The 27876-nt window shown below is 40.7% G+C and overlaps 1 protein-coding gene across 2 annotated transcripts; it reads left to right on the top strand.

The window, feature by feature from the left end:
* The first annotated feature begins 4 nt into the window (after window positions 1–4).
* On the top strand, window positions 5–27594 carry blvra (biliverdin reductase A). 2 transcript variants are annotated; one of them, XM_084546502.1, is made up of 8 exons: window positions 5–123; window positions 156–309; window positions 5060–5179; window positions 5803–5922; window positions 18789–18886; window positions 19357–19464; window positions 21351–21519; window positions 26751–27594. In XM_084546502.1, exons 2-8 carry the CDS (start codon window positions 242–244, stop codon window positions 27004–27006), a joined length of 939 nt encoding a protein of 312 aa, XP_084402628.1. In that variant the 5' UTR covers window positions 5–123; window positions 156–241; the 3' UTR covers window positions 27007–27594. The 2 variants fall into 2 exon arrangements, with proteins under 2 accessions (XP_084402628.1, XP_084402627.1); XM_084546501.1 differs by lacking the exon at window positions 5–123 and having other exon boundaries at window positions 131–309.
* Window positions 27595–27876: the final 282 nt, after the last annotated feature.

Genomic DNA, 27876 nt, shown 5'->3' with positions numbered 1-27876 from the left:
ACATTCAAATGAGCACCACTAAATAGGGATAGGATATCCGAGATATCCCTGAACACACTCGATCCCACCAGGTGATTCACATGACAAACCGAACCCCTCAGGTGATTCGTTTGCCGCTGAAGCATTCGAAGCACTTGAATTGCTTCGAACGTCACTCAAGTGCTTCAAACGTCACTAGTCACGTGACCGAACCACGCCTCGGCACAGTGGTTCGATACAATTGCTTCATGAGCTACGGCGCATGTGTCGGAGCCTCGGGTGTCAGAGGGCCATCACGAGCAATAACTTCGCTTTGTCAAAACTGTTCAGGTAATTTATACGCACACACACTGAGAATCACTTTAGGCTATTTCTTGTTGGGCACGGAAAAGCTAAATGAAGCCAGATAGGAGAAGAGCAGCGTCCCCTATGTTTTCTGGCTTTGACTCTGTCTCTGTATTCCTTACACAGTGTAGCTAAATACGATGTGTTAGTCGCTTAGCTTTTTGTGGGAGGTATGATAATGGATAAGCGCAAGCACATTCACTGCAAACACCCAAAGCACAACAGAATGTAGAAACGCAATGTATTATTACTAATGCCGTTAATCTGCGAATGAGTTTTGTGTTTCGTCAGATTATTTGAAGAGAAGGGCTAATAGTAATCAAAAGGCTGTTTAGGAATTAGCCAGGTTTCCAGCCACGTTCATCACATCTTGGTGTTCCTTGAAAATGTTTATTGCGCTTCTAGCATTGCATTTGTGTACTTGCTGGTGTTGTGTGTGTTGGTGCTGGCCGGGTTTTCAAATGCTGCTGTTGTGGGCACTGTCAGTGCGTTTCCGTATTTGCTGGTGCGTTTTTTTTTTTTTTTTAAACTTTATTAAGATATACAATACAGTGCAATTGCAACCGCCAGGGGGCTTCAGAGGCAATACCAATGCCATTTGGCTTAATGTATAATGAGATTAATAGTGTAGAATTTTTTTTCTACTGATGGATAGTCGGTAAAGCCAAATAATATATGTTCAAAGCAAAAGTAAAAATATGTTTCAATACAAGATGCAAATATTTCTCATGATTTGGTAGAGAAAAGGCAAGACCAAAATAACTGAACATCTTCAGTGTCCTTCACGGAAAGAGCAATTTACATCTATATCTTTTTTTGAATCGTTGTAAAAAAAAACTTTATATGAGTAACTTCTGTGAATTATTTTAAAAGTTACTTCTTGACTTAATTATTTATCTAACGGGCAAGTTCCAAATCTTTTTTCCAGTTAAGTTATTAATAAAGTTGTACCAATAAGCTACCACATATGGAACTGATACAACTTTTTCTTAAAAGAAAGAGCGTATACGACAGTCACCATTGCATGTTGACCAATTTCAAGTTTGGTTGGATCAATTGGTAATTAGGGATCCATTCAAATGAAGTTTGCTTTTCCTGTTGATTTTGTTGCGATTTTTCTTCTTCTTATTATTATTAGGGGTCCATGCAAACAAAGTTGCAGGATCCCAATTGATTTTGTTGCGATTTTTATTCTTCTTCTTCGCCTTAATTTTCTGCGTACATACAAATGTCTGCAAGGGCAAAAGGCATCAAACCTGGTGCCTATATTCCGCAACTTCATTTGCATGGACCCCTAAATACGAATTAAGATACTATATTTTAAGATTAATTCTTGATATGTCATTAATGATCCATTTGAATTAAAAAACTGACGAAGCAAAAGTATGTTGTGAATAAACCAATAAGGGTAAAATAAGGATTTGTTTCTATATACAATGTCTTTATTGTTCCATGTGTAGTATCTGTCTGGGGAAAAATTATGCTTATAGATTATTGACCAAGAAAGAGGCACCTGTTTGTGAAAGTTGGACAGTTTTGAGAAGACTTTTTCAACATTATAATTACAAAATAAAAGGAAGTTTAGGCCTCTTAAGTTAGGAAAAAAAAAGTTTGATATGAAGTTCCAAATTGAACATGGGTTCTTGATGAATTGTTTTTGGCAATTTATTTGTAAAAGTCTAAAAAGTTAAGGCTACCCTTATTGTATGAGTTCATTATTACAGATTTTTTAATATAGTGATTTTTGTTCCTCCATATAAAGTTAAATAACATCTTGTCAATATCTTTTGAGAGCTTTTTGTTAACATCAAGCGATAAAGCAGCATATCTAACATGATATTCCTTCAGCTTTGGTTAATAAAATTCTACCTCTCAATGACAGATCTCTCTGTGTAGCCATTGGTTACGTTTTTTTTTTCTGGGTTTTGTCAATAATTAAGTTCAAATTTAAGTTGCGTCTGTATGTTTAAGTCAATTCATCAGTCCCAATTAAATATATTTCATAACTGAAGTAACGAATTATTTTCACAATATATACCATTCATTATCTGCCGTTAAACAACGTCACAAACAACTTATTAGGTGTGAATAAACATTTATTTATGGAAGTGACAACTATGAATAAATGAGGTACTAATAGAATATATGCATGTGTAATCAAATTGAATGGATATGATGAGATTTGAAATAACAAAAGTGTTTGCGGAGCGATGGGAAAGATGGAGACGTAATGGGAGTGGATTTGCTACGATACCTAATCTGATCAAACATCTCTAAAAGGTTATTGATGGGAAGTTTAAAAGTAATGACACCAACTCTAGTCTCAAGTGAGTAACAGCAGGAGAAAGGATTGCCTACTTTATCGTAGAGTCTTCTCAGCACGGTGACGCCGAAGTGTCGGCGTGCTCCAGTGTGACGAGGTGGTGACATATCGGCACAGCTGAGACAGGTCCCACTGGGACCGGTAGACAGGTACTTGTTGCCTGGTCTGCAACTCCAACACCCAGCTTCGAGCGGTGAGCGGTGTAGGTGTACAGCTGAAGGCAGTAGATTGCAACTTTACATCTCTTTGTAGGTGAAGGAGGAAGCCGGATCGTCACGGCTTCTCGGCTTCGTTGCTATGGCGACAGCCTCTTGGTTTCTTGGTCCGTGAAAGAAATTGGGTCTTGCTCCGAAGTCCCTTACTGAATACGCTGGCTAACATATGAACTACGTTGGCTTTCTTAATTGGTACTTAGGCGCGCAGAATAGAAAAATTAATAAAACTTAAAAATTTTAATTTACTACAAAAAGTGTGCGTCGGGAAAAGGGGTCAGACGAGAAAGGGATTAGTTAAAGTAGTAAAAGTAAAAAGTGAAGTTGAAAAGTAAAAAAGTCAAAAGTGCGGAGAAGAGCTTGTCCCTCTGCTTTTATCTGTTAATTATTCAGGGCTGTTTTGGATCAGGAGAGATAACTCCTCTCATCTGTCCTTTTCAGTTCCTGAGTTCGTTGATGTTCTTTCAATTCAAGACTAATTAGATCAGAAAAAGAAAGGGAGTGGGAAATTTCACTGACTTGTAAACCTGCGTCCTTTGACTCAGTCGAGGTTCAGAGTTCAGAGAGAACTGGGTAGGTCTGTTCAGCATCAGAAATTGGCACCTTTATTGCTAAGGTGCAAAGAATGGTCAATTAGAAGGATTCTTCCGCAAGGCAATCTCTTAACTTTACTTTCCAGAGAGGGGGAGAGATAGAGGGGACAACAGAGTCCCCTACACTGATAGTTTACTCACCCATATAACTTTGTTGATCGCAAGCGATCATAAAGGCTCCATGCAGTGGCAAAGTGTCTGTGGAGGAATCCTTTGGCTGACAAGTGAATGAGACTCACTGGGGTCGGAAGCAACGAAATTTGGTGGGCTTGTATGCAGTCTTCCACAAATGCCATTGCCTCAGTCTGCCACTAGAGGGAGTCATAGGTTAAAGCAGGTGGGAAAAGATCTGACAAGAGGTTAAGTGTCACCAGTAGCGCCCATTATAGACCGTATTGCACCAAACTTGGTGGGCTTGTAAAGAGTCATCCACATATTATTATTGTCAAATTTCAAACAGTTTACTGTGGTGGTTTGTGAGATATAAACATGTAGTGGTTGTAGCGCCCCCTACAGGCCAAATTTCACAAAACTCGGCATGATTGTACGTTTCACTGGGTGAGGATTGGGTGGATACTTCAAAAGTTATAGGCCTTAAAGTCATATGAAATGTGTCTGTCACGTGTAGCGCCGCCTGTAGACGTAATGTCACGCAACTTCATGGACGTCTACACAATATTTTACAGATTGTGTATGCCAAATTTCATGAAGTTAGCTGTTTTTGAGATATTGAAATGTTGCTTTTGTAGCGCCCCCTAGAGGCCAAGGGTCAAAAGCTGGGTTGCTTGTACAGAATTATTATCAGCGATACGTAGTTTGATTAAGTTTGGGTATATACTTCACAAAATATTAGCTTTGGAGTTATACTGTGCCACGCTGTAAAAATTAATTAGCCATTAACTTTGTAATCAATAACCCTGCTGAAGTTCTTTTGAAAAAATTTCATTATCTTTGTTCATGATGATACATGCCAAGTTTGGTGAGAATTGGATGAACGGGCTAGGAGGAGTTTATTTTGCTTTGAGTTGCAAATCTTTCAAAATGGCGTAAAAAAAAATGTCAGGCGGAAATGGCATCGTTGCATGGACCCCTAATAAAAATCGCAACAACGGTGTTGGCTACATGTGTATGTCCTCGCGTTTAGGTCCCGCAGTACCATATAAGCAGCTTAAATGTAACTCCACCTCTGGTTACATCACATCACAATATTAAAATGAATCTAGCTATAATCTGGGTGGTAGGGTTGTGCAGGGTTTAATATTCCCATCACACTAACAAGGTTCTGCGTCGAGGCTGCATGTTCTCCTTGTGCCCCAGGGAGTGTTCTCTAGGTGGTACAGCTTTCACCCACAGGCCAAAGACAGTAGGTTAATTGGGTGATTTCAGATTTGCAGATTTGCATGTGTTAGCTCTGCGGTGGACTGGTGACCTGACTAGGGGCCCATCCCAACTGGGATATGCTCAGGATTTAACTGTAAAGGATAATGGATGGATGACTATAGTGCTACATGAAACAAGGAAAAAAAATTTTGTCTATACATCATTATGTTATTATGGACATAGTTTTAACTCCATTCACTTGAAATCTCTCCAACTTCCTTTCTCAGTATGTTTGGAGCCGTGGTGGTTGGCATTGGCACAGCAGGTTGGGTGAGAATTAGAGACATGTTGACTCCCCTTCCTGGTAGTACTGCACAGAAATTTGCGGTCAAAGGATTTATATCCAGGTAAGCTATGCACTGAATATCATGACATGTTTTTAAACAAATGTGCATTTGTACTCATATTGCAGATTATTTCAGAGTAAGCACCACTCACTGTCAAGAGATGTGCCCACACATTTTCCACACTCCTGGCGCACTGCCAGTCCCCCGTTGTCGAAAACAGTTGTGGAGTCGAGCCATTTTGTTAGTCAGTTATCTTGTATTACTTCCTGTCGTCACTTGGTTCATCCCCTTAAAAATACTTTTTTGTCCTGATTTATTTCACTTGTTTACTCTTTCAGTTTCACATGTGCAGAATATAGAGTAAGACTATTCAATTACAAATTCAGTTAGGCCAAATTTTAAAATCAACAAATAAAGCCAGGCCAGACATGTTAGGAGCTGGGTAAGCAGCTGATGAGTTTAAAGACTAGATTTAAAAATGGACAGTGTCTCATCCTGTCTAACAATCGGTCATGGGAAGCAAGCAGACCTGAGTGACCTTAATGGGACTGTAGGAAGTCATTTCATCACATAGTTTGTGAAACAGGAGCAGAATACCGGTTCAAGATAAATTTAAAAATACCATGAGATATAATTTCCAGATCTTAAAAGAATCAGTCTTATCAGTGTTTTTCTGCCAACAGGAGAAGCCTGGAAACTCACCAAGGAGTGAGTCAGATCCCAGTGGAGGAGGCTCTGAACAGAGCAGACATTCATGTTGCGTTCATCTGCACTGAGAATGCATCTCATGAGGACAATGTCAGGTAATTCATATGACATGCAAATTAAGAAAGACTACAATCAATCTGTCCTGCACTGACTTACAAATTTGTGGAGGAAACATGCTGAGCCACTGGTCCTGGATTGCTACCCCTCACTTAGACCCTCTTCAGACATAGATCGCAAGTGGCCCACTTAAAGTACATGTGTGAACACAAAATGCATTAATGATGGATTTGAGATCGGATCCGTCAGACCACATATGGATGTGGTCCAGGTTGCTTGTGACCACATTCTTTTAGTAGTGTGAACACATAAGGCATCCTGGCCACATTGACTGCCTGCTCATGCTCTTGTGTAAGTGGAATTCCGCCTCCTTCATATTCAGTAAGTAATGTCTGGTCATACATGTCTGTACATGTCTGTACATGTACAGTCATGCCCGGAATTATTCATACCTCTGACTTAAAGTTACTTTCATTCAACCAGCAAGGTTCTCCTTGACTGGAAATGACACAGGCGTCTCCCAGAAGATAATAAGACGATGTACAAGAAGCATTGTTATGGAAACAATTATTTCTCAGCTTTAATTTACATTTGAACAAAAAGTGGCATGTCCAATAGTCTAAGCTGTTCTAAAGCATCCTAATTACCCTAATTCATTGGAAACAGCCATTTTAATCAACTCAACAGGTGAAAAACAGCAGTTCTCTGCAGTTGGTGTGGGGACAGTCATAGCTAAGACAAGCTCACTGAAGCTCACTGGAGCTCACTGAGGACCTGCAGCTGCACATTGTGGCTGCTCACAAGTCAGGAAATCTGAATGTTTTCAAGTTCCAGTGTCTACAGTGCAAAGTATTATTAAATTTACAAGATGTTTTGCATTGTGGAAAATCTCAGAGGGTGTGGTTGGAAGCCAAAAGTGACACCTGTGCTGGCCAGGAGGATAGTGAGAGAGGTGAAAAAGGATCACCACCAAGGCCACCCTGGTGAATCTGGGCTGTGCTGGTGGCAACATCTCAAGGTAGTCTCAAGGCAGACAACAGACACTGCACACTCCTGGGTTCCACAGATGCAGATCAAGGAGGACGCCCCTTCTTCAGATAAGGCACACAAAAGCCTGCTTGGCCTTTGCCAGTGCTCATCTGGACAAAGAAGACTTCTGGTCTTCTGTTTTATGGTCAGATGGAGCAAAAATTGAATTTTGTGGCCACAATGATGTATCCTTCATTTAGCGTAAAAAAGGAGAAGACTTCAACCCGTAAAAACACCATCCCCACTGTCAAACATGGTGGTGGGAACCTAATGCTTTGGTGGGTGTTTTTCAGTCAGTGGACAAGGGAACCTAATCGCAGTAAATGGCACCATGAAAAAAGAGCAATACTTCAAGATTCCCAACAACAACAAGTAGTCTGCAGAAACTTGGTCTTGGGCACCAGTGGACATTTTCAGCATGACAAAACACACAGCAAAAGTGGTTAAGAAATGGTTAGCATACAAAAACATAATGTTTTGCAGTGGCCCAGCCAGAGTCCAGACTTGAATCCAATTGAGAATCTGTGGAGGGAGCTAAAGATCAGGGTGATGGCAAGGAGACCCTCCAACCTGAAAGAGTTGGAGCTCATCTCTAAAGATGAATGGGCAAAAATACCAGTGGAGACATGCAAAAAGCTGGTCAGCAATTATAGGAAGTGTTTGATTGCTGTAATAGCCAATAAAGGCTTTTCTATTCATTATTGAGAAGGGTATGAATAATTTTGGATAAGCCACTTTTTGTTCAAATGTAAATAAAAGCTGAGAAACAATTTTCTCCTTAATGATGCCTCTTGTAAATCGTCTTATTATCTTCTGGGAGACGCCTGTGTCATTTCCAATCAAGAAAAACCTTGCTGGTTGAATAAAAGTAGCTTTATGTCAAAATTTGCCAGGGGTATGAATAATTTCATAATAATTTCTGCGTAGACGGGAATCTAACGACCTTTGATCAATTGGTCTGTAACTTATTTTACACAAACCTCTGCTCATAGTTCAAATCCACCATCCACTCTACCAGGTATGAAGTTATCATTACCCCATACTGGGGAAAACTGAGAGAGTCTGGGTGCCATCTTTGTATAGGCGTGCGATAGATTGAAATAAATGAAGAAATTTGGGCAAAATTTACCTTTTAAGAACATTAATGTGGCCTAACATGGAGATGTGCATAGGCATCTATCTATTCCGAGATTCAGTAATGGACTGTACTAAAGGATAATAATTAGAAGCGACAATATTTTCAATTTCTGGAACAATATTGACCCCCAAGTTTTGAGAAGCTAAGAAGGGCTTGGTAATCTGTGGGTTTTGTCTCACATTCTTCCCAAAAGATGCTATTAGACTAAATAGTATTGGTATAGATCAATGGTTCTCAGTTATTAATAGATTAATAAAATTAGCTGAGATAACATCTGCAACAACTTAAAACGACTTCCAAGGTCAGTTTACTAACTCAGTCTGTCATTTAAACAAGACTGCTCAGTCTGTGTGATTCTCAAAACAGATAAAAGTGCAAATGATTTTTGAGTTTTCTTGCACTTTGCAATGTAATGGGCAACTTTGTACGAGGCCAACAGTGCTTTTTTATTTACTGATGCCGCACTCAATAAATGACTGGCCTGTTCGCCATACCCTCCGTCAGTTCTATACACTGGTGTTCCTGTGTGCTTCTTCTATTGGGTTGAATAGGCAGCCTCTCACGTCCACTATTTGAGAAGTACTGGTATAGATGATGCCAGATAAGACAAATAAATAATAATATCATCTGCAAAGAGTGAAATTATATGCTCTGTTTCTTCTATTTTCACCGCTAGGATTCTTGGATGTTGCCAGATGGCCAGGGCTAGTGGCTCAGTATCAAACAAAAATAAAAGAGGGGACGGGGGCAGCCTTGTCGAGTGCCTCTGTGCAATCTAAATGGTTGGGATATCTGGTTGTTTCCGATGTTGGATTTGTAAATATGAGCTTCAGCCATTTAAGATCACCGTAGCCCATTCCAAATCTTGCCAGGACTTCCATCAGGTATTTCCATTCAACCCTGTCGAAGGCCTTTTCGGCATCCAGTGACAGGACTGCGTTATCTTTAGCATCACGCTTTTCATGTTATATATTTAATACTCGTATATTATGAAATGCTTGGCATCCTAGAACAAAACCATTTTGGTCATTGGGGATCAAGGATGGAACATACTTCTCTGGCCTCCTTGCTAAGGCTTTACAGAGTATTTTTGTGTCGCAGCACATTAAGGATAGAGGACAATAAGATCCCCTTTCTGTAGGTGGTTTGCCAGGCTTTGGGACTAGGGTGATTAGTGCAGTTTGTAGGGATGGGGGTAGGATTCCTGACCGATGTGCTTCCTCAAACATTTCTAGCAGAGGGGGTAAAAATTTATTTGGGAACAATTTAAAAGGATCCCATCATATTCTGCACAGCTTCTGACATTTCATTGACCGTTAAACGCATGGCCGTTTCTTGCTATAGGCGAACTAGGCGAATGCTTAGGGCCCCCAAGCCACCAGCTGCATGCTCAGCCTGTAGCTATCTCATGTATTTATTACATCCCTTATGTGCTTAAAAATAAATAAAGGATATAAATAAAATCAACTGCAATGATAAGCTATGGCTGGTGTTTTTGTGGCATTATCACGCCATATTCGTTGGACCGCACTGTCACACAGTGAGTGACGTAGCGGAACGCTGACAGGTATGATGGGAATGATTGACAGCTAACCATCATTCCTATTAGAGAGAATATTAAACTGAACAAACAGTAATGGCATCAAAAAGAAGTTATCTCAGTGGCACTGAAAAACGGAAGAAAAAGAACACAGAGGAAGAAAAACAGTTAAAGGATAAAAGTAAGGCATTTGTTGGTGATGTCGGCTGGATAGGTGGAGGTGAAACTGTCCAGGGTGTACCCCCGCCTCTCGCCCGATGACAGCTGGGATAGGCTCCAGCAGATCCCCGCAACCCTTAACAGGAATAAGCGTGTACAGAAGATGAATGAATGAAAGAATGTTTATTTGTCCTGCTAGCCAGCTAGCTAGTCCTGGATAAATGTTAGCTGGCTGGTTAGGATTTGTCAGCTTTAGTGTTTGGTCAGCTTTAATGTTTGCTTTATCGAAGTTGGCTAATATAAAATGAATATGTGAATGGACAGTCTGTCCTGCCATGGGAATGACTGACTGATTCCAGACCCAATTATTCATATTATTAGGGGTCCATGCAACGGAGTTGCAGGATCCCTATTGATTTTGTTGCGATTTTTATTCTTCTTGTTATTATTTATGATTAATCTTATTCTGCTTAGCTGAAAGTGCACGTTTTGGCTCATATCTCGAGAACCGTGTGCCCTCGAAACAAAATTATTTCTCCCTCTGATTCCTTATACAGCCCCGGTTCTAATGGACTAGGTCACGCCCATTTCCACCTGCCATATTTTCCCGCCATTTTGAAAAACATGCACCTCAAAGCAAAATCAACTCCTCCTAGCCCGTTCATTCAATTCTCAACCAAACTTGGCATGTATCATTTATGGACAAAGATAACGCAAAAAATTCAAAAGGTGAGACTGTTACATAAGCAGTATTTTTAGTGTTGTTTTGTTTTCATTGTTGCACTTTAAAATAGATGTTTGTTTGTTGTATTATCTTATTTAAAGTAAACATTTTTATGAACACTCAAAATCTGTTTTGTTGTTTTCCTTATATTATAGTTTTTTATCAGTCTAACTTGCCTGAATGGCTCAATTTAAGATGTTTTTATTTTAACTGTAGCTTGTTTTGCTCATGTAGTGTAAAACATTGTGGCATTTTAGTGGACCATCTAAGGGTTAGGAATCTCTTCATCGTAGTTTGACAAACTAGGGGCCCCCAAACAGCATTTTGTTAGGGCCCCCACGAAGCTAGAAATGGCCCTGATTAAACGTTTGTCCAGTTTAGTCTTATCATGATCTGTCATAGTTGGAATGTCTATTTGGTCCAAAAATTCAGACTGCAACTGTGTGTCATCTGAGTATTCTGACTTATAAAGGGATTCATAAAATGTTCTAAAGGAGGAATTAATTTCAATTGAATCCACCGTATGGTCTCCATTTTCTAGTTGACTTGAATTTACAGCTCTGAGAGATTGCATTTTTTTTAATTCTCCATGCAAGAAGCTTGCCAGGCTTATCTCCTTGGTCATAATAAGACTAGAGGTGGGACTCGATTAAAAAAATTTATCTAATTAATTAGAGGCTTTGTAATTAATTAATCTCAATTAATCACGTAACAATATTTGCTCCAAAAAGCATTTTTTTTTAATTTAAATGGATTTTAGTGGACGACTGAATCAAGTAATAGACACAGACATGAATATTGTAAACTCAAGCTCTTTTAATGTCTGGAAAAATGCATTTAATTGCATGTCAGTTCAAAATAGTAGAAAAAGAAAACTAACCCTAACCCAAAACTGAACAGACCTAAAGTTAAAGTGCCATTTTAAGTAATTTTCAGAACAGTATTGACTTTAAATGGTAAAAAAAACAAAAAAAAAACAGTTTGGGTTGCCGACACGTCTTGTGCGTACTTGGACCGGGACTGCTAACAGCTCCGGCGATTTCTGTGCTCACTGCAACATGTTTTGCATTGGCAACGTAGGGTTGCTTCAGTGGTAACTTTTTTTTTTTTTTTTGCACAATTTGCACAAAAAACCACTTTTATCAAGGCTTCCGTCAGGTCGTGTTTTTTAAATAAAATTTGCCTTCCATCAGTCCTAGCAACGTGCTTTCATCCAATTCCTCCATTTTGATAGCAGTTATAAGTGTAATCGGTGTACCAGGAAATCGTGCACTGACAAAAGTTCTGCATTGTTTGGAATGCAAACTGCGATTAAATGCGTTAATTTTTTAACGCGTTAATTTTTTGTAATTAATTAATCGTAATTAATGTGTTGAAGTCCCACACCTAAATATGACTGTTTCAGCGCTTTCATTGGGTCCAGCACACAGGTATGGTCACCACCAATTATATATTGTCCAGGAAGTAGAGGATATAGTGGGGAAAAAAGGTGGAAATGTCCTCATTAGGTCAATAGACAATGGATACCAATATTGTTCTTTGTAAAACAATATATCTGGCTGCAAAGACTTGCCCCGGCCAAATTTTTTTTAACTTAAGTCATATCAGTCAAATGTGATTCCTGCAGGAAAATGTTTTGGGATTTAAGTAATCTAATTTTGCCCAATACCTGTTTTATTTTATCAAGTTGATTCAATCCTCTGACATTCCAGGATGTGATCTTAAACTCTGATTCACCCACCATTAAGCATAAAAATAACTATGCAGCAGGGCACCACATGAAAACCAACATTACCACTCTTTTTATCAAGGAAGAAAACAGTAAAAACACTAACCACGTGTACACTGCATTCCAAATTATTATGCAGATTGTATTTAAGTGTAATAAAGATTTTTTTGTTTGTTTTTCAATTAAACTCATGGATGATATTGTGTCTCGGGACTCTCTGGATCACTGAAATCAATCTCAGACACCTGTGACAATTAGTGTGCCAGGTGAGCCCATATAAAGGAAAAACTACTGAAGAAGGACGTTCCACATTATTAAGCAGACCAACATTTTCAAGCAATATTTGAAAGAAAAAGGATCTCTCTGCTGCTGAAAAGTGTGAAATAGTTGAATGCCTTGGACAAGGTATGAAAACCTTAGATATTTCACAAAACTTAAGCGTGATCATCGTACTGTTAAGAGATTTGTGGCTGATTCATACCACACACGGGTTTGTGCAGATAAAGGCACAATGAGGAAGGTTTCTGCCAGACAAATACATTGGATTAAGAAAGCAGCTGCTAAAATGCCATTAGAAAGCAGCAAACAGGTATTTGGAGCTGCTGGTGCCTCTGGAGTCATTCGAACATCAATGTGTAGGATCCTCCAGTGGCTTGCAGTTATGCATTAGCCTTCTATTTGGCCACCCCTAACCAATGCTCACAAGTAGAGACGGCAGCAATGGGCCCAGAAATACATGAAGACTAATTTTCAAATTGTCTTATTCACTGATGAGTGCCGTGCAACCCTGGATGGTCCAGATGGATGGAGTATAGTGGATGGTTGGTGGACGGCCACCATGTCCCAACAAGGCTGCGACTTGTTGGGACATGGTACAATAAGAAGAATGGTGTGGCCCCAATCCTCCCCTGACCTCAACCCTATTGAGAACCACTGGAGCATCCTTAAGCAAAAGATCTATGAGGGTGGGAGACAGTTCACATCCAAACAGCAGCTCTGGGAGGGTATTCTGACATCCTGCAAAGAAATTCAAACAGAAACTCTCCAAAAACTCACAAGTTCAATGGATGCAAGAATTGTGAAGCTGTCATCAAATAAGGGGTCCTATAGTAAAATGTAACTTGACCTGTTAAGATGTTTTTGATTGAAAAAGCTTTTGATTTCAGTAAATATGACTTCCTAATGCTGCAAATTCAACTCTAGTGATCCCAATCAATGTGGAATAAATATGCAAATTATATCTAAATTGATCCTGCACCCGAGATTCACCTCTCTGCACGATCAGAAAATGAAAACATAAGAATGAGTAAGACGGAAAAAAGAAGAACTTCACAGAAAGTGAATTGGAGACGCCGAGACACTACTCACTAGACTGGAGGCGCTCAAAAATTTGGCACGCTGTCCTCCAGCATAAACAATAAACGCAAGAGGAGTGAGTGGGAGAGTGTGTGTGTGTGAAGCCACCTCGCACAGTGTTGGTTAATTGCGTTTGCGCATCGCATATGATCTATACATTGATCGAATGAAAATGTTTCATGTTGACATACACAAACTCATTATGTGATGGCGCTTTTATAGCAATGTGTGTGCAGTCGATAGCTCTGATTACATTCGGAAAACCGGCTCTCGCTGCAAATTGTGCCTGACCTGTTCAGCTGCCTTGTATGGGAATTTGATACACCTGGCTGACATGTGGATAATTCCGTCCCAAATGGCTGGCATGGATCGCTCGGACTAATTGTTTTCACATTTATTTGTTATGACAGTTTCCCAGCATCGCCAAAGTGTTGCCAAAGGACCAACAGCTGTAGAAGCCAGTGTACGCCAGCCATGAGGTTGGCGTGAGGCACGCACATGTTCACGGTCATTTCACTCTTGATACATCTGAACTTTTCCCTGAACAAGAATGTACGGAACGTTTTTGCATGCACGCACCCTTTGTACATGAGTCCCCTGGTCCTCATAGTGAGGAGCAGTGTGGCATAAGAGCTTTACGAGTCCCATTCCTCTGAGGGCTCCAGCAAACTATTAAATAGTCAGAACCCAACATCATATTCAATTCAATTCAATTCAGTTATATTTTATTTATATAGCGTCAATAACAATACAAATCGTCTCAAGACGCTTTACAAAAACCCGGCCTGAAACCCCCAGAGCAAGCCTGAAGGCGACGGTGGCAAGGAAAAACTCCCTTTTAACAGGAAGAAACCTTGAGCAGAACCCAGCTCATATGGAGGAACCCATCTGCCTAAGGCCAGCCGGGTACAGACAGAAGAAAGAGAGAAGAGAACAGCAAAGAGAGAAGAGAACAGCAAGATAAACATACATCTGTCATAGATACACATATCTGACTAAAGCGTACATGTGGAATCTTATGATACAAACTGATGATGTTACATGACAGTTTCAAAATGTAAGAGGAATCACAGGTAGGTTGGAGAATTGTTCATTCAGGTAGGAGTGGATAACTGCAGGATTCCATGAATACTGGGCAGGCTGATGAGACCACGACAACAGATGTAGTATAGAGCGCCACAGGAAACGCACAACTCCAACAAGATGGGTTTGTCTGTTTGAATGCCTGGTCAACTTTAAGCAACCGTTCAGGAACAAATCGTTTTCAGTATAGCACCGCATAATTGCACTGGCAGTTAACCTTACTGGGTACAGCATTAATAGTTTTTCACAACCTGTCAATCATCATGACGTTGCTTTACCTCATCATTACATCATGAGGTTGTTTACCTCTGGCCATATGAAAACAGCAGGTGTTGGGATAGTCACCGTGCCGTAGACTCCGTTCAGCCTTCTCATCGTCGAGTGCTGATGTGGAGGTGGTATCTCTCTTTATTCTTTGGACATATTTTTCTGCGTCGGGGGCCGAACTGAATGAATGTCACTGACTGCGAGTGCCTACCAGGATGGCCGGGTAGAACATGCCATAGCGGCAAAGAGCCGCTGCTGCCAGTGAGTTTCCGCTGAATAGCCTGGATAGAATCAGAAACTGCACCTCTCCCAGTCTTTGGGGAGCTCGCTTTGTTTGTCTATAGTTGAGGAATTTCATAATTACCACTAGTGGTGTGGTTTTGAATCCTGGCCAGCGATAAGTCGTCCTACCCTGTGTGCTTTCTCGAAGACGAGAGGGGTGGGGAAGGTGTCCGTGCCAAGTGTTTTTAGTAGCCATCCTTTTAAAAAAAAAAAAAAGCACACGTCTTGGCCCTCAGCTCTTTCAGGGAGGCGGATGACTCTTAAATTGTTGCCACATCCTCTATTTTCCTGTTCTTCTATTCTTGTTTCCAGCGTGGAACATTTCTCTTTCAGGTTTTTAATAGTGCTGTGCATAGCGTGTAGATCGTCCTCAGGCAAACTACGATGAAAAGATTCATTGATGTGATGGTCCTGGAGCTTCCTGGTCAGAAGGATGTCCTGAGGAATATGATGTGGTCCTGGGGCTTTCTGGTCAGGAAGTTCAGAAGATCCCTCTGGCTCAACGTCTGAAGGACCCAAAATGCAGAGAGGCTTGTAGCAGGTTTAACAAAGGTTTATTTCAGCATCTTCTCAGTTCAAAAACAATAACTCAAAATGCCGCTTAAGGTAGAGGAGCACTGCAGGCGGTGGTGACTGGAGGCTGGCGGATGGCAAGGACAATCCTCCAGGTGTGAAATCTGACCCAGCAGTTCACTGGCTGACAGTGGCATGTGACCTCTGTGGTCATCAGGTCATATAAAATGCGCTGTTTGGCCTGTGTATTCTCTCTTACTCTCTTCCACCTCTCTTCTCCTCATCTCCACACCTCCCCGGTGAAGACCCCGAGCTGCTCAGCTGCAGCTGGCTGCCAGGTAGTCTGCTAACAAAGAGCAGCTACTCTAGGCCTGTTCTCCTTACAGCAGCGAAGCGAGATCCTGCTTGAGGAATCTGCACCAGCTCTTTTAGCCAACAAACAGAAGGTTTGCAGGCTAAACCCCCAACAAACAGGAGCCACGGCTAGTTAGCACCGAGCTGCTAACAAGCCACTTCAAAGGACTTCAAGGAGCGGCCAATTTCCACCAAGACTGGTAGAAAAGTCTATGACCTGGGCATAGTCAAGTTAAGAATTGAACTATGAACCGTTCAACTGTTGATCTGATATTTGTTTTTATTGAGTTGTTATAGTATAGTGATTTGATGTTAGTTTAGGTTATGCAACACATAAACTCAGGGTCTCTTGCATGCTAAACTAACCACCCTCTAACCTGGCACCTCATAAAACTCTTATCACATTCCACATATATACTAGCCAGCACAGCGTCCCTACTCAGCAGCCATCTTGTTTTCTCTTTGTTCAAAGCCTCAAGGCCCCAGCGGCCATTTTGCCCCCCCCCCCCTGTTTCCTATTGTCTGTTTAATGTTGCACAAGAGTGAATTTTGCCAACCTGTACATTGTCAAGAACTCTAAATTCCTTCACCTTAACTAGTTGTTAACGTGGTAATTTTGGTTATAGTTATTAGGTTAATTATTAATCAGAATTCCAAATTGACAATTTAGTGTATTTTATGAGACTGATTTGATTAATTGAAGTAATCTTTTCACTTCTTAGAAGGGTGGTGCCCCGAGGTGATCTCATAATTCAGATCCAATTATTTAATAATAAATAATTATTTTTGATAATTATTAATTACTCATGATAGCCAAGCCCCAATATTGAGTGCCTTAGTACACAGGCCTAACAGCTTGTACCCAATTACAAAGTTGAGTTTTCTGCATTAATTTAGACATTGGATTAGTTAAAGAAATAAAACTAAGATAACTGATCCACAGCCATAATAGTCTAAAATAATAAGATGCCTCATATTTATAAATCTGTTAAAAAATAAACCTTTAAAATATTTACATTAGAAAACAGTAGCACACTTCTAATTGGAGGCCTATAAAATACACACTAAACTTGGTAAATTAATTCTAAGTAATGCTAAAATAATGTTAAGTGTCAAATATCTGAGAGACAACTTCCACGGAACAGTGACAGAACAGACTACAACAACATGCCCTCCCTCCCTGTAATAGTAATAATAATAATATGAATAAGCGGGTCTGGAGTCAGTCAGTCATTCCAATGGCAGGACAGACTGTCCATTTACATGCGACATATTCATTTTGTATTTGCCAACTTTCGTGAAGTAAACACTAAAGCTGAGTTTATGATGAACAAATCCTAGCCAGCTAGCTAACATTTATCCAGGGCTAGCTAGCTGGCAGGACAAATAAACAAACTTGCTAAAAAAACGGGGTTTCACATCCATCTGTCCAGCCCACATCACCAACAAATGCCTTACCTTGATCCTTTGACCGTTTTTCTTCCTCCGTTTTCTTTTTCTTCAGTTTTTCCGCGCCACTGAGATAAATTTAAATTTCGTTGTACTTGTGCAATGACAAATAAAGATATTCTATAACTTCTTTTTGATGCAATTACTGTGTTGATATTCTCGCTAACAGGAATGATGCTGTCAATCATTCCCATCATACCTGTCGGCAGCCCGCTACGTCACTCACTGTGTGAGAGAGTGGTCCAACGAATATGACTTAATAATTTCATAAAAACACCAGCCACAGCTTATCATCGCAGTTTATTTTATTTATATCCTACATTTAAGCATATAAGGGATGTAATAAACACACGAGATAGCTACAGATAAAGACAGGACATTTTAATTCTCCTCAGATGAGGCTGAACATGCAGCTTTGGGCACCCTGGTGACTTGGGGGCCCTAAGCATTCGCCTAGTTCACCTATAGCAAGAAACGGCCATGCCATCTGCTGTCACAGCTTCCACCTTGTCCTCTTTGCTAGCAGCAGACGGGCTAGCAGTAGCTTGCGAAGTAGCTGGTGTTTTTGATGTTACTGAGCTTTGCTGAGCTGTTTTCTGAGATTTCCCAACCATTGTATTGTCTGGTGTTCTATACTGTTTCAAATATATGTGAAGTTTAAACTGCTTGCGGTCTCGTGAATAATTGATTCAATAAGTTAGCTTCGGAGCCTCACCAAGACGCGTGTCACTAGCACCATGCCATAACCGGAAGTTCCTGTTGGCCAAAGTTATACTGATGGAAATGTAAATGTATTTAAAGCGTGAACAATTAATTTTAACACTTGGGCATCACAGACGCATCTACCCATTCGCTCACACAACCACACACACATTCACACACCAGTGCCATGCACTGGGAGCAAATGGGGGTTCAGTGTTGTGCACACACACCCAACAGAAGCAAAGACAGCGACATTACAATCTTCAAGTTTCTGGATCACATACACATCCATGTATAGTTCACCTCTACACCACCGGAAAAACATTAATTATCAAGTAGCCCAGCAGTAGATTTTGGTTGTGTCTCTCCATGTCTAGTCTACTCTATGTATGTCTTGCCTTGACTCTAAATGTCTGTTGTAGTGTTTGCACGAGTGTTCTCTAGCTCTGACAGAAATTAGTATTTCGTGCCCTCAATTTATTATTTTCTTCTTGGATGACATGTGTGGGTCTCTGTACATTTGTAATCAAAATTCCTGTAAATGTTTACCAAGGACAATTCTTCCTTTTGTCCTATCAGAATGTTTCTTCAGGCAGGGAAACACGTCTGTGTCGAATATCCTATGACTATGAACTACAAGGCCGCTGTGGAGCTCTGGGACTTAGCCCAGGAAAAAGGTAATATTACTTTAAAATGTTAAAATGAAGTGTGTCTGTAAGTAATACACTAGGATTTCATTGAGGCATGTTTCAACAATACAGAGAAAAAATACCTTCTTTGTCCTTCAACCAACCAGAGCCATTTTTGTTTTAAACAAATTCAACTCAACACAGCTTGGATGACGTTCTGTCCATCGGCCACCTAGAGCCCACCCAATTAATCTGATTTGGCCCAGGAGAACTCTGTCAGGTCTTAATCATCTCACAATGGAGAGATTGCAAAATAAACTTTCCACCAAAGAAAAATTGTGGGTAAGGGAAGTTCAGACCAGCTTCAATGCTTCTGGCTTAATTTTCTAAATGGCAAAATTCTTTGATCAATACTTTGGATCAAACTTGGTTCCAGGACATTGTTACAGAAATACACAGCTCTACTTACAGTGTGTGCCTTCAATTCTGCTATCTCAGTAATTTTGTTGGTGTGTCAGGAGTAATTCTTCATGAAGAACATATTGAACTGCTGACAGAAGACTACACTCAATTGAAGAGAGAGGTAGAGGGAAAAATATTACAGGAAGGTACTCTTCATTTTACAGGTAAGAGACTGCTGAGTTTGCTGGAGTATCCAGGAGTTTTAACTAAAACTTTCATCTCTTTGTTCATCAAACGTTTGCTGTGTTTCCACCTCTGGAATTTTAACTGGGGGAGAGGAATCTTTGAGAAACTAGTTTCTCAAAGATTCTTCTTCCTCAATTAATTTAGACAGTGGCTGTAGCCACTGTAGTTAACTAATTAACCTGGCAAATAATATTGAATTTTGCTTGAATTTGAGGAGCAATTGCTCTCTTAGAAAGTGACTCTGGGCTTTTTGAGTAATTGGGTAAAATGAGTATACATACATACAATACATCAGAGACAATAGGGTGTTAACAACTGTCAGATCTCGTGTGTTTCGGAACTTCAGAACCATTCCCAGAGTTAATGTTGAATCGGTCCAAAATCTAATGCAGAAAGATAACTGCAGGATTATGGATCAAAAGCACCACTGAACTCAATTAACAATTTGTTTCCTACTTCACCTGCACTGTGTGAAAGAGCGTTACTGCAGGTCCTTCCTTAATGCTGCTGTAAGGCTGTACAACCAAGCCTGGTCCCAGCAGACCAAATATGTATAACTACTGTTGTATTTAATTAGCTTTTTTTAAAAATTTGTTTAATGTTTATTTTTTCCTTCTCTTGCATGCACTGTTGTTAAACTATATGCTGCTGCAACACTGCAAATAACCCCACTGTGGAATAAATTCTCTTATATTATCTTACTATTTGTAACAGCATTTTTGAATACCTCTAGCTGCAGACTGATTGTCCTTCTTGTAGTTTGAGCCCATCAATAATCGGAATAGAGCGGCCCAAGTAATTTTACCACCAGTGGACTGACGTTGATGCCCAGGCTGCGTCTGTAAACGTACATCTGTATTTGCAAAGAATGATTTTCAAATGGAATTTGAGTGTGCTGTGCAGAAATTCAAATCAAACTGTGCTAGAGGAACACAATGGAATGTGGACATTAACTTTTACAGAAATTACTGTGCTCTTACAGCCATTCTCTAGGTTACATTTGTAATATATTTTTTGGTTACACTAATAATAACTACACACTATGAAGCATTGGTAAAGCATCATTTATAAAGCATTACTCCTACATTAATATAATTAGTATGCAGTTATAAATATAAGCAGCTCTATAGTATGCTTATTAATGGTATTTTCATACTTCACTAATGACCAATTTATCATTTATATAGGTATTTACTAGTTATTAAGGAGTTATCAGTGGTTTACAAGATCGAAGCGTGTTGATAAATGGTTTATAAACATGTAATCTTACTGTATTTCATTGTTAATTATTAAAGTAGTTATAAAACATTGATTGTTAGTGAACTATTAGTGTGAGCTCATCTAAAGTTAGGACTATCTTTGCCTTGTAAAGCATTTACAAATGAGATTTAAATGCTCAGTTATCTTCTCAACAGAAAAAAGTTATTTCAACTGTACACTTAATATAAGAAAGGGGTTATAAAATATTTCACAGTTGCTGTTGCTGCCTGTCATGGGCAAGGCGGGCAGCACTCGGGCTCTTTTCTGTACTTGGACCCGCCCCCCTAATATAATGGTAGTAGAAACGATACATTTACAACTACATTTATAAACTGCTCACTAATGTCTATTTATGTCGGAGTAATGCTTTATAAATGATTTAACTATCCACTAATGCTTCACTAATACTTCACAGTGTGCAGTTTTTCAAAGTGTAATCTTTTTTTAATATGACTTTGTTGTTGTTGTTTTTGTTGTTCTTTGTCAAATATGCCAAACAGTGAGTTGAAAAACACACTTAATGTACAGTCTCATTAACGCCAGTCTTGCGTAGGACAGAAGGTTATTATTATAGTGATAATGTCTATAATTTAATTTATTCAAGGTGGACCTCTGAAGCCTGGATTTGGTTTCCAAGCATTCAGTGGAATTGCTCGCCTTACCTGGTTGGTTGATTTGTTTGGTAAACTGTCAGTAACTGCAGCAACTTTGGAGGAGGACTCTGCTAGGAGTTACAGCAAGATGACTGCGAAACTGCTAACCTCGGAGAACAGGTGAGAGAGGATAGCTATCTGGATGTATACCTGCCAATGAAACATACATCACTATCGTTTTAAGTGCTACTTAAAAATAATAAAGTGGTGCATTTGTTGGGGACTGTTTCAAGAGGGGGAGTAAATGTATTTAACTGCAGATATGGTTTCCAATGTAGCATTAACAACGTAAAACATTAACGTTTTAAACAGCAGGAATTCTTCATCAGCATTGTTGTTGAGGTTGAGGTAAATGAGTGACATCGCAGTTAATTTAACCGTCCATTTCAGAAAAATAAAGTTTATACTTGTTATTCAGTTATGAGTGGAATGAGATTTGTTGGCGATTACTGATTAAAATATCACGACTGTAGGTTTGTTAGGGTTTCTCAGTTGGACAGGGCCTCTAAATGTGTTTTGCCTGGGATTTTGGCACAAGGGATTGTAACATCTAATCCTGTGTATTAATGAATGTTATATCTAGCCTAGGCTAGTGACTGTTGCGAATAGTGCAGCTGACAACTGGGTAAGACCTAGTGACAGCATGGAAAGACAGCTGACAGGAGGGAACAGTCCCCACCGGGGCTACAATGGGTTAGCAGTTCATTGTGGCAGTAGCCCAGGCTTTCATAAGCCATGGGCTACACCCTACCTTGCTACAAGTACGACTAATGATAAAATACCCCTAGAGTCAGCGAGAGGAGGGGCGGAAGATGACTCACCTATGACTGACACGGTTTTTGACTCTGGAATGAATTTGACACTGAGTAGGCAAAGCATGTTATTGGAAGCCACTAGTTCAGATGGAGATGGGAAGAAGCAGCAGGTTTGTGTGTGTGGCTGGCAAAAGATAACAACGATGAAGGGCCTCAGAATCCATCAAGGGAGGAAAAAGTGCTTGGTAGAGGGAACACAGGTACCCCGCATTGATAGCTACTTCTTAAGAAGTGCGTTAAGTCAGTCGGTTGAAGTCCAGCGACAGGAGGCAGGTACAAGGACTGAGGCAGACAGAGAGGCCAGCCAGCTAAAGAGGGAGAAAATTAGCGGTCAGAAATCAAGGATCAAATGGCCAGGTGCAGCTGATAGTAGGCAGTGGGAGGACATCATTAGCGATTTGGTTAGTGCGCTAGGTAGGCTTAAAGGGACAGCGGAGAGTAAGTTGGAGAAAATGGGAGATCTCATTTATGATTATGGTAAGGAAAGATTTGGTGTGGTTGAAAAACGGAAGAAACAAGAGGGACAGGTAGTTAGATCTAGGCGTCAGCAAGAGATCGATAGGCTCGTCCAGGAGAGGAGACTCCTTAAGAGGCAGTGGAGGAAAGCTACAGATGAGGAGAAGACAGGTATTGATTGTTTACAGGCAGATGTGAGGGAGCAGTTGGCAGCGTTAAGAAGGGCGGAGAACATTAGGAAAAATAGGAAAAGGAAAGAGCGAGCGAGAGTAGCATTTTATAAGGACCCATTTAGGTTATTCCCAAGGCATGGCGCAGGGCAGGGGGGATTTTTATTCCCAAAGAGAGGGACTCGTTGGAAATAAGCCAGTTTAGACCAATTAGTCTACTTAATGTTGAGGGGAAGATTTTCTTCAGTGTTGTGGCACAGAGGTTGTCCAGTTACTTGGTGAAAAACAGACTAGTTGATACGTCGGTGCAAAAGGCTGGGATCCCCGGCTTCTCTGGATGCTTAGAGCACACCAGTATGATTTGGCACCAAATTCAGTTAGCAAAGCAAGAGAAGAAAGACCTACATGTTGTATTCTTAGACCTGGCTAATGCTTTTGGGTCAGTACCACACAGTTTGTTATGGGAAGCATTTGACTTCTTTAGAGTTCCAGGTAGTATAAAAAACTTAGTCAAAGCCTACTTTTTAGACATTCAACTCTGCTTTACCACAGCATGGCAACAGCTGGAGGTAGGCATCATGGCAGGGTGTACAATCTCTCCACTAGCCTTTAATAATAATAATAATATAATAATACATTTAATTTATAAGCGCCTTTCAAGACACACAAGGACACTTTACAGAACACAAGGACACAAAACAAGACAGAGCAGGAAAAATAAATAAAAAATGGAACAGTGCAGTCACGGGGAGTAAGCTTTCTGGAACAGGTGGGTTTTGAGTCTGGATTTGAAGATAGGGAAAGAGTCGATGTTTCGGATGTCCGGTGGGAGTGAGTTCCAGAGTTGGGGAGCAGAGCAGCTGAAGGCTCTGCTCCCCATGGTACTGAGGCGGGCTGAGGGCACAGAGAGGTGGATAGAGGAGGAGGATCTGAGGGAGCGGGAGGGGGTGACAATGGCAATGGAGGTCATTATTAGGACTTCCAAATGGGTGGTAGGTGGAGAAAGGCTGCAGGGAGAGCGTCGCCTTCCCCCCGATTAGGGCCTACATGGACGACATGATGACTACAGCGTCAACCACTCCTTGTACCAGAAGATTGCTGGATAAGCTAAACAGCAATCTGCAGTGGGCTAAGATGAAAGTGAAGCCTATTAAATCTAGGAGTATTTCCATTGTTAAAGGAAAGGTAGTAGATAAGAAGTTTGTTATAAATGATGAGGTGGTTCCCACAGTGCTGGAGAAGCCATTGAAGAGTTTGGGAAGATGGTATGATGCAAGTCTCGGTGATAAGGCGCAGTTTGAAGGGTTGAGGCAGGAAACAGTTCAAGGCATTTCAAGCATAGAGCGGTCAGGGCTACCAGGGAAGTTAAAATTATGGTGCTTGCAATTTGGTTTACTGCCCTGGCTAATGTGGCTGCTAACAGTGTATGAGGTTGCCCTGTCAAAGGTAGAAAAGTTAGAAAGGATGATTAATTCATCTATCAGAAAATGGCTCGGTGTCCCATGCTGCTTAAGTGGCACAGCCTTGTATGGGAAAGGCATACTGGAGCTCCCAGTTACCAGCCTAACAGAGGAGTTTAAGTGTGATCTTACTCAGTCAAAGGATCCAGTGGTTAGGAGTGCAGCACCCACTGTTAAGACAGGGAGGAAGTGGAACCCAAAAGAGGCAGTACAGCAAGCACAGGCAGCTCTTAGGCATAGGTATATCATAGGCAATGTACAGCAAGGGCGTGGTGGCTTAGGGCTGTGTGCAGGGAAACCTCTGTGGAGCAAGGCATCAGCAGTAGAAAGGAGAAAGATGGTAGTGGAAGAGGTACAGAAACAAGAGGAAGCAGTAAGATGCACTAAGGCAGTGTCGCAGGCTAAGCAGGTTCAATGGGTGAACTGGGAGAGTGTGGAGAAAAGGAAGTTGAAGTGGAGAGAGCTTTGGAGCATGGAGGCCAGCAGGATTAGATTTATGATAGGAGCTACTTATGATGTGCTGCCAACTCCCCAGAACCTAAACCAGTGGGTAGGTGAGAATGCTGCCTGCCCACTGTGCACTTGTGTATGCACGCTTAGCCATATTCTAAAAGGTTGTAAGGTTAGTCTTTCCCAAGGACGTTATACCTGGCGTCACAACCAGGTACTGAAATGTTTAGCAGCAGCAATTGAGGAAAAACGGGTGAATGTAAATTCCATGGCCGTTAACAGAGGGAATAAACGCATTAAGTTTGTACGGGAGGGAGAAAAGGCTAGACTAGCAGGCATCAGGCATAACACTGGACAGCTAAGAGTAGGAGGAGCCTGGGAGATGAGGGCGGATTTAAATGGACAGCTGGTTTTTCCAACTGAGATAGCTAGCACCTGTCTACGGCCAGATCTGCTGTTGTGGTCTGAGCCAGCGAAAGTAGTCTATTTCATAGAACTCACTGTCCCGTGGGAAAATAGAGTTGAGGAGGCTAACGAGCGTAAGAGAGCCAAGTATGCAGAGTTAGCAGCAGACGCAGAGCAGAATGGCTGGAGAGCTTTTGTCCGCCCGGTAGAAGTGGGCTGCCGTGGATTTGTAGCAAAATCGGCGATTGCCCTTCTGAGCGAGCTGGACATACGTGGAAAAAGCCGGGGACTGCGGTATGTAACATGTCGCGGGCAGCAGAGAGAGAGAGTGAGTGGCTCTGGACATGTAGGAAGCATGCTAGCTGGGGAGCTAGCTAAAAGTAAGGGTGGCTGCGTGACTTTAGTGTGTTTGCAAATCATTATAGATGCGGTCGATGGGTTCGTGTTTCAGCCCGCGTTAACGGGGCGAATCCCGGTAGATTTGTTTGTTTGTTTCGTGTTTCAGCCCGCATCAATGGGGTGAACCACGGTAGATTTGTTTGTTTGGTTCGTGGTTCAGTCCGCATCAACGGGGCATTTTTTGTTTTTGTTTGTGTTGTGATTCATAAAAGGACTAGGCTAATTATTGAAATATGAGTTGTTGTCTAACATTAATGGTGAGAAAAACGGGGTTTTGCAGTGGCAGCGTGGAGGGGGGTGACTCCAGGACGCTGGAATTCACTGTTAAGCCTTCTTGAGGTGTCGTGGGCCTAACTTAACGAAACACCGGTGAAGAGAGGTGCCCACTTGAAAACCCCAACGACATGCCGCATACTGCTGTTGTTTAGGCCAGGTTCCTGATGTCTTCATATTGCTTGGTAGCTATGGTTAGCTGCTGAGCGGGCCATACAAGCCGTTAGGTTAGATTATGTTTCACAATGTTTGAATTATCCTCTGCTGCTCTGTGGGCCTACAAGCCAGCAGCATTTACTTAGTTCATTTAGATTGTAGGTTAAGCTAGCCGGCAGCATTTGGTTAGCTTATATTTCACAAGGTTTGAGTTAGCATCTGCTACTGAGCGGGCCATACAAGCCAGCAGCATTTACTTAGTTCATTTAGATTGTAGGTTAAGCGTCATATCACATGACTGTAGGTTTGTTAGGGTTTCTCAGTTGGACAGGGCCTCTAAATGTGTTTTGCCTGGGATTTTGGCACAAGGGATTGTAACATCTAATCCTGTGTATTAATGAATGAAAATCTGTGTTTATTTAGTTCCTGCATGCTAACCACTTAATTATTTCTCCAGTCAACCCGAATGGATAAACTATACATTAAAATAAATAAATTAATTAAAAATTAAGATACAGTTCAGATACAGATCTCCACTATGCTACTTGTTTAAATATTATAGGTCGGAGATTTGGCCACAACCTGCAAAGGCAACCAGAAATGGTACAATAACACATGACAGCACACATCATGTGCCAGGTACATTATATGGGAGAGATTTAGATAGATAGACAGACAGACAACTTTATTGAACCCTTTGGAGGTTCCCGCAGGGAAATTGACATAGGCATCATTTTACAATATTAATTGCATCTGTGTCCTTCTAGACCACTGACATGGATTGAGGAACGGCAACCAGACCTACCCAGGGCCAAAAATATCAATTTTCAGTTTGACTCCTGCAGTTTGACCCAAATCCCTCCTGTACCGAGAGGGAACGTAGGTCTCTTTATGCAAGACCTCATCCACTTCTCTGCCAAACTGGCAGGCCATGTTATTCCCGAGGAGGTCCAGAGAGAAAAGGTCAGGATCCTACACTGCTTGGAACTTGCAGACAGAATACAACAACTTTGTCAAAGTTAAATAGCAAATCTCCTGTTTATGATCATCATAATACTTGACTGAATTGAACAGCATGCATTGAGTTTTTAAAAACATGATGTAGGAGCCTAAATGCTATTTTTGTTAATTAATATTCAGATAGTGATTTAAATTTACATGTTACAGGTGTATTATGTTAATTATGATAAAAAGGAGCTATTTACATTATTAGGATTAAAATGTTGACAGCTCATATGAATACGTAAGTCACTAGTTTAATTCATTTCATTTTTCATTTCAGTGTGTGGATAATTTAAGAGGTTTAAAAATTTCATATATATTGCTTTTGTGATATTTGTGATATTTGTGATACTTGTGCGGATATTTAGAAGTATTATGCGGTTTTCTGAAATACATACTTAATTGCGTTTAATGTGTAGGGATCTCCATGGCTGTGGTTACCTGAGTAGTCTTTCAGTCAGGTAGTGTAGAGTGAAGCCACACACTTTTTTGACCTTGCTTTTTCTCTCTGTTTTTCTCTCTCTATTTCACTCCTTTTTTTTTATTTCTCTCATACTGGATTATTGTTTGTATAATTGCTTTTTTTAAGTAAACTGTGGAACATAAAAATGGTCATGTCAAGTTTTTATTTTTTTGCTGTGGATGTGGATCGAGCGTCAAGCTAATGGCTTCATCAATTACGAACCTACACATGACATCATTACTTCATCACAGTAAAGATTATTATAGTCTGAAAACTCAGTCATTGAGCTGAATTACACGTTTGTATCATGTACAGCAGACAACATTATATGCAGTGTATTTCTCTAGGTGCTGTTTTTATATTATACATTTAAACAAACAATGCTGGCTTACTGTCTTTATCAGGACTGGAGCCTTTGTCAGTAAGTA

This window comes from Chelon labrosus, assembly GCF_963514085.1.
Source record: "Chelon labrosus genome assembly, chromosome: 6".
NCBI classification, from domain to species: Eukaryota; Metazoa; Chordata; class Actinopteri; order Mugiliformes; family Mugilidae; genus Chelon; species Chelon labrosus.
Note: the sequence above shows the minus strand (reverse complement) of the source record. Positions and strands in the feature narration are given on the sequence as shown.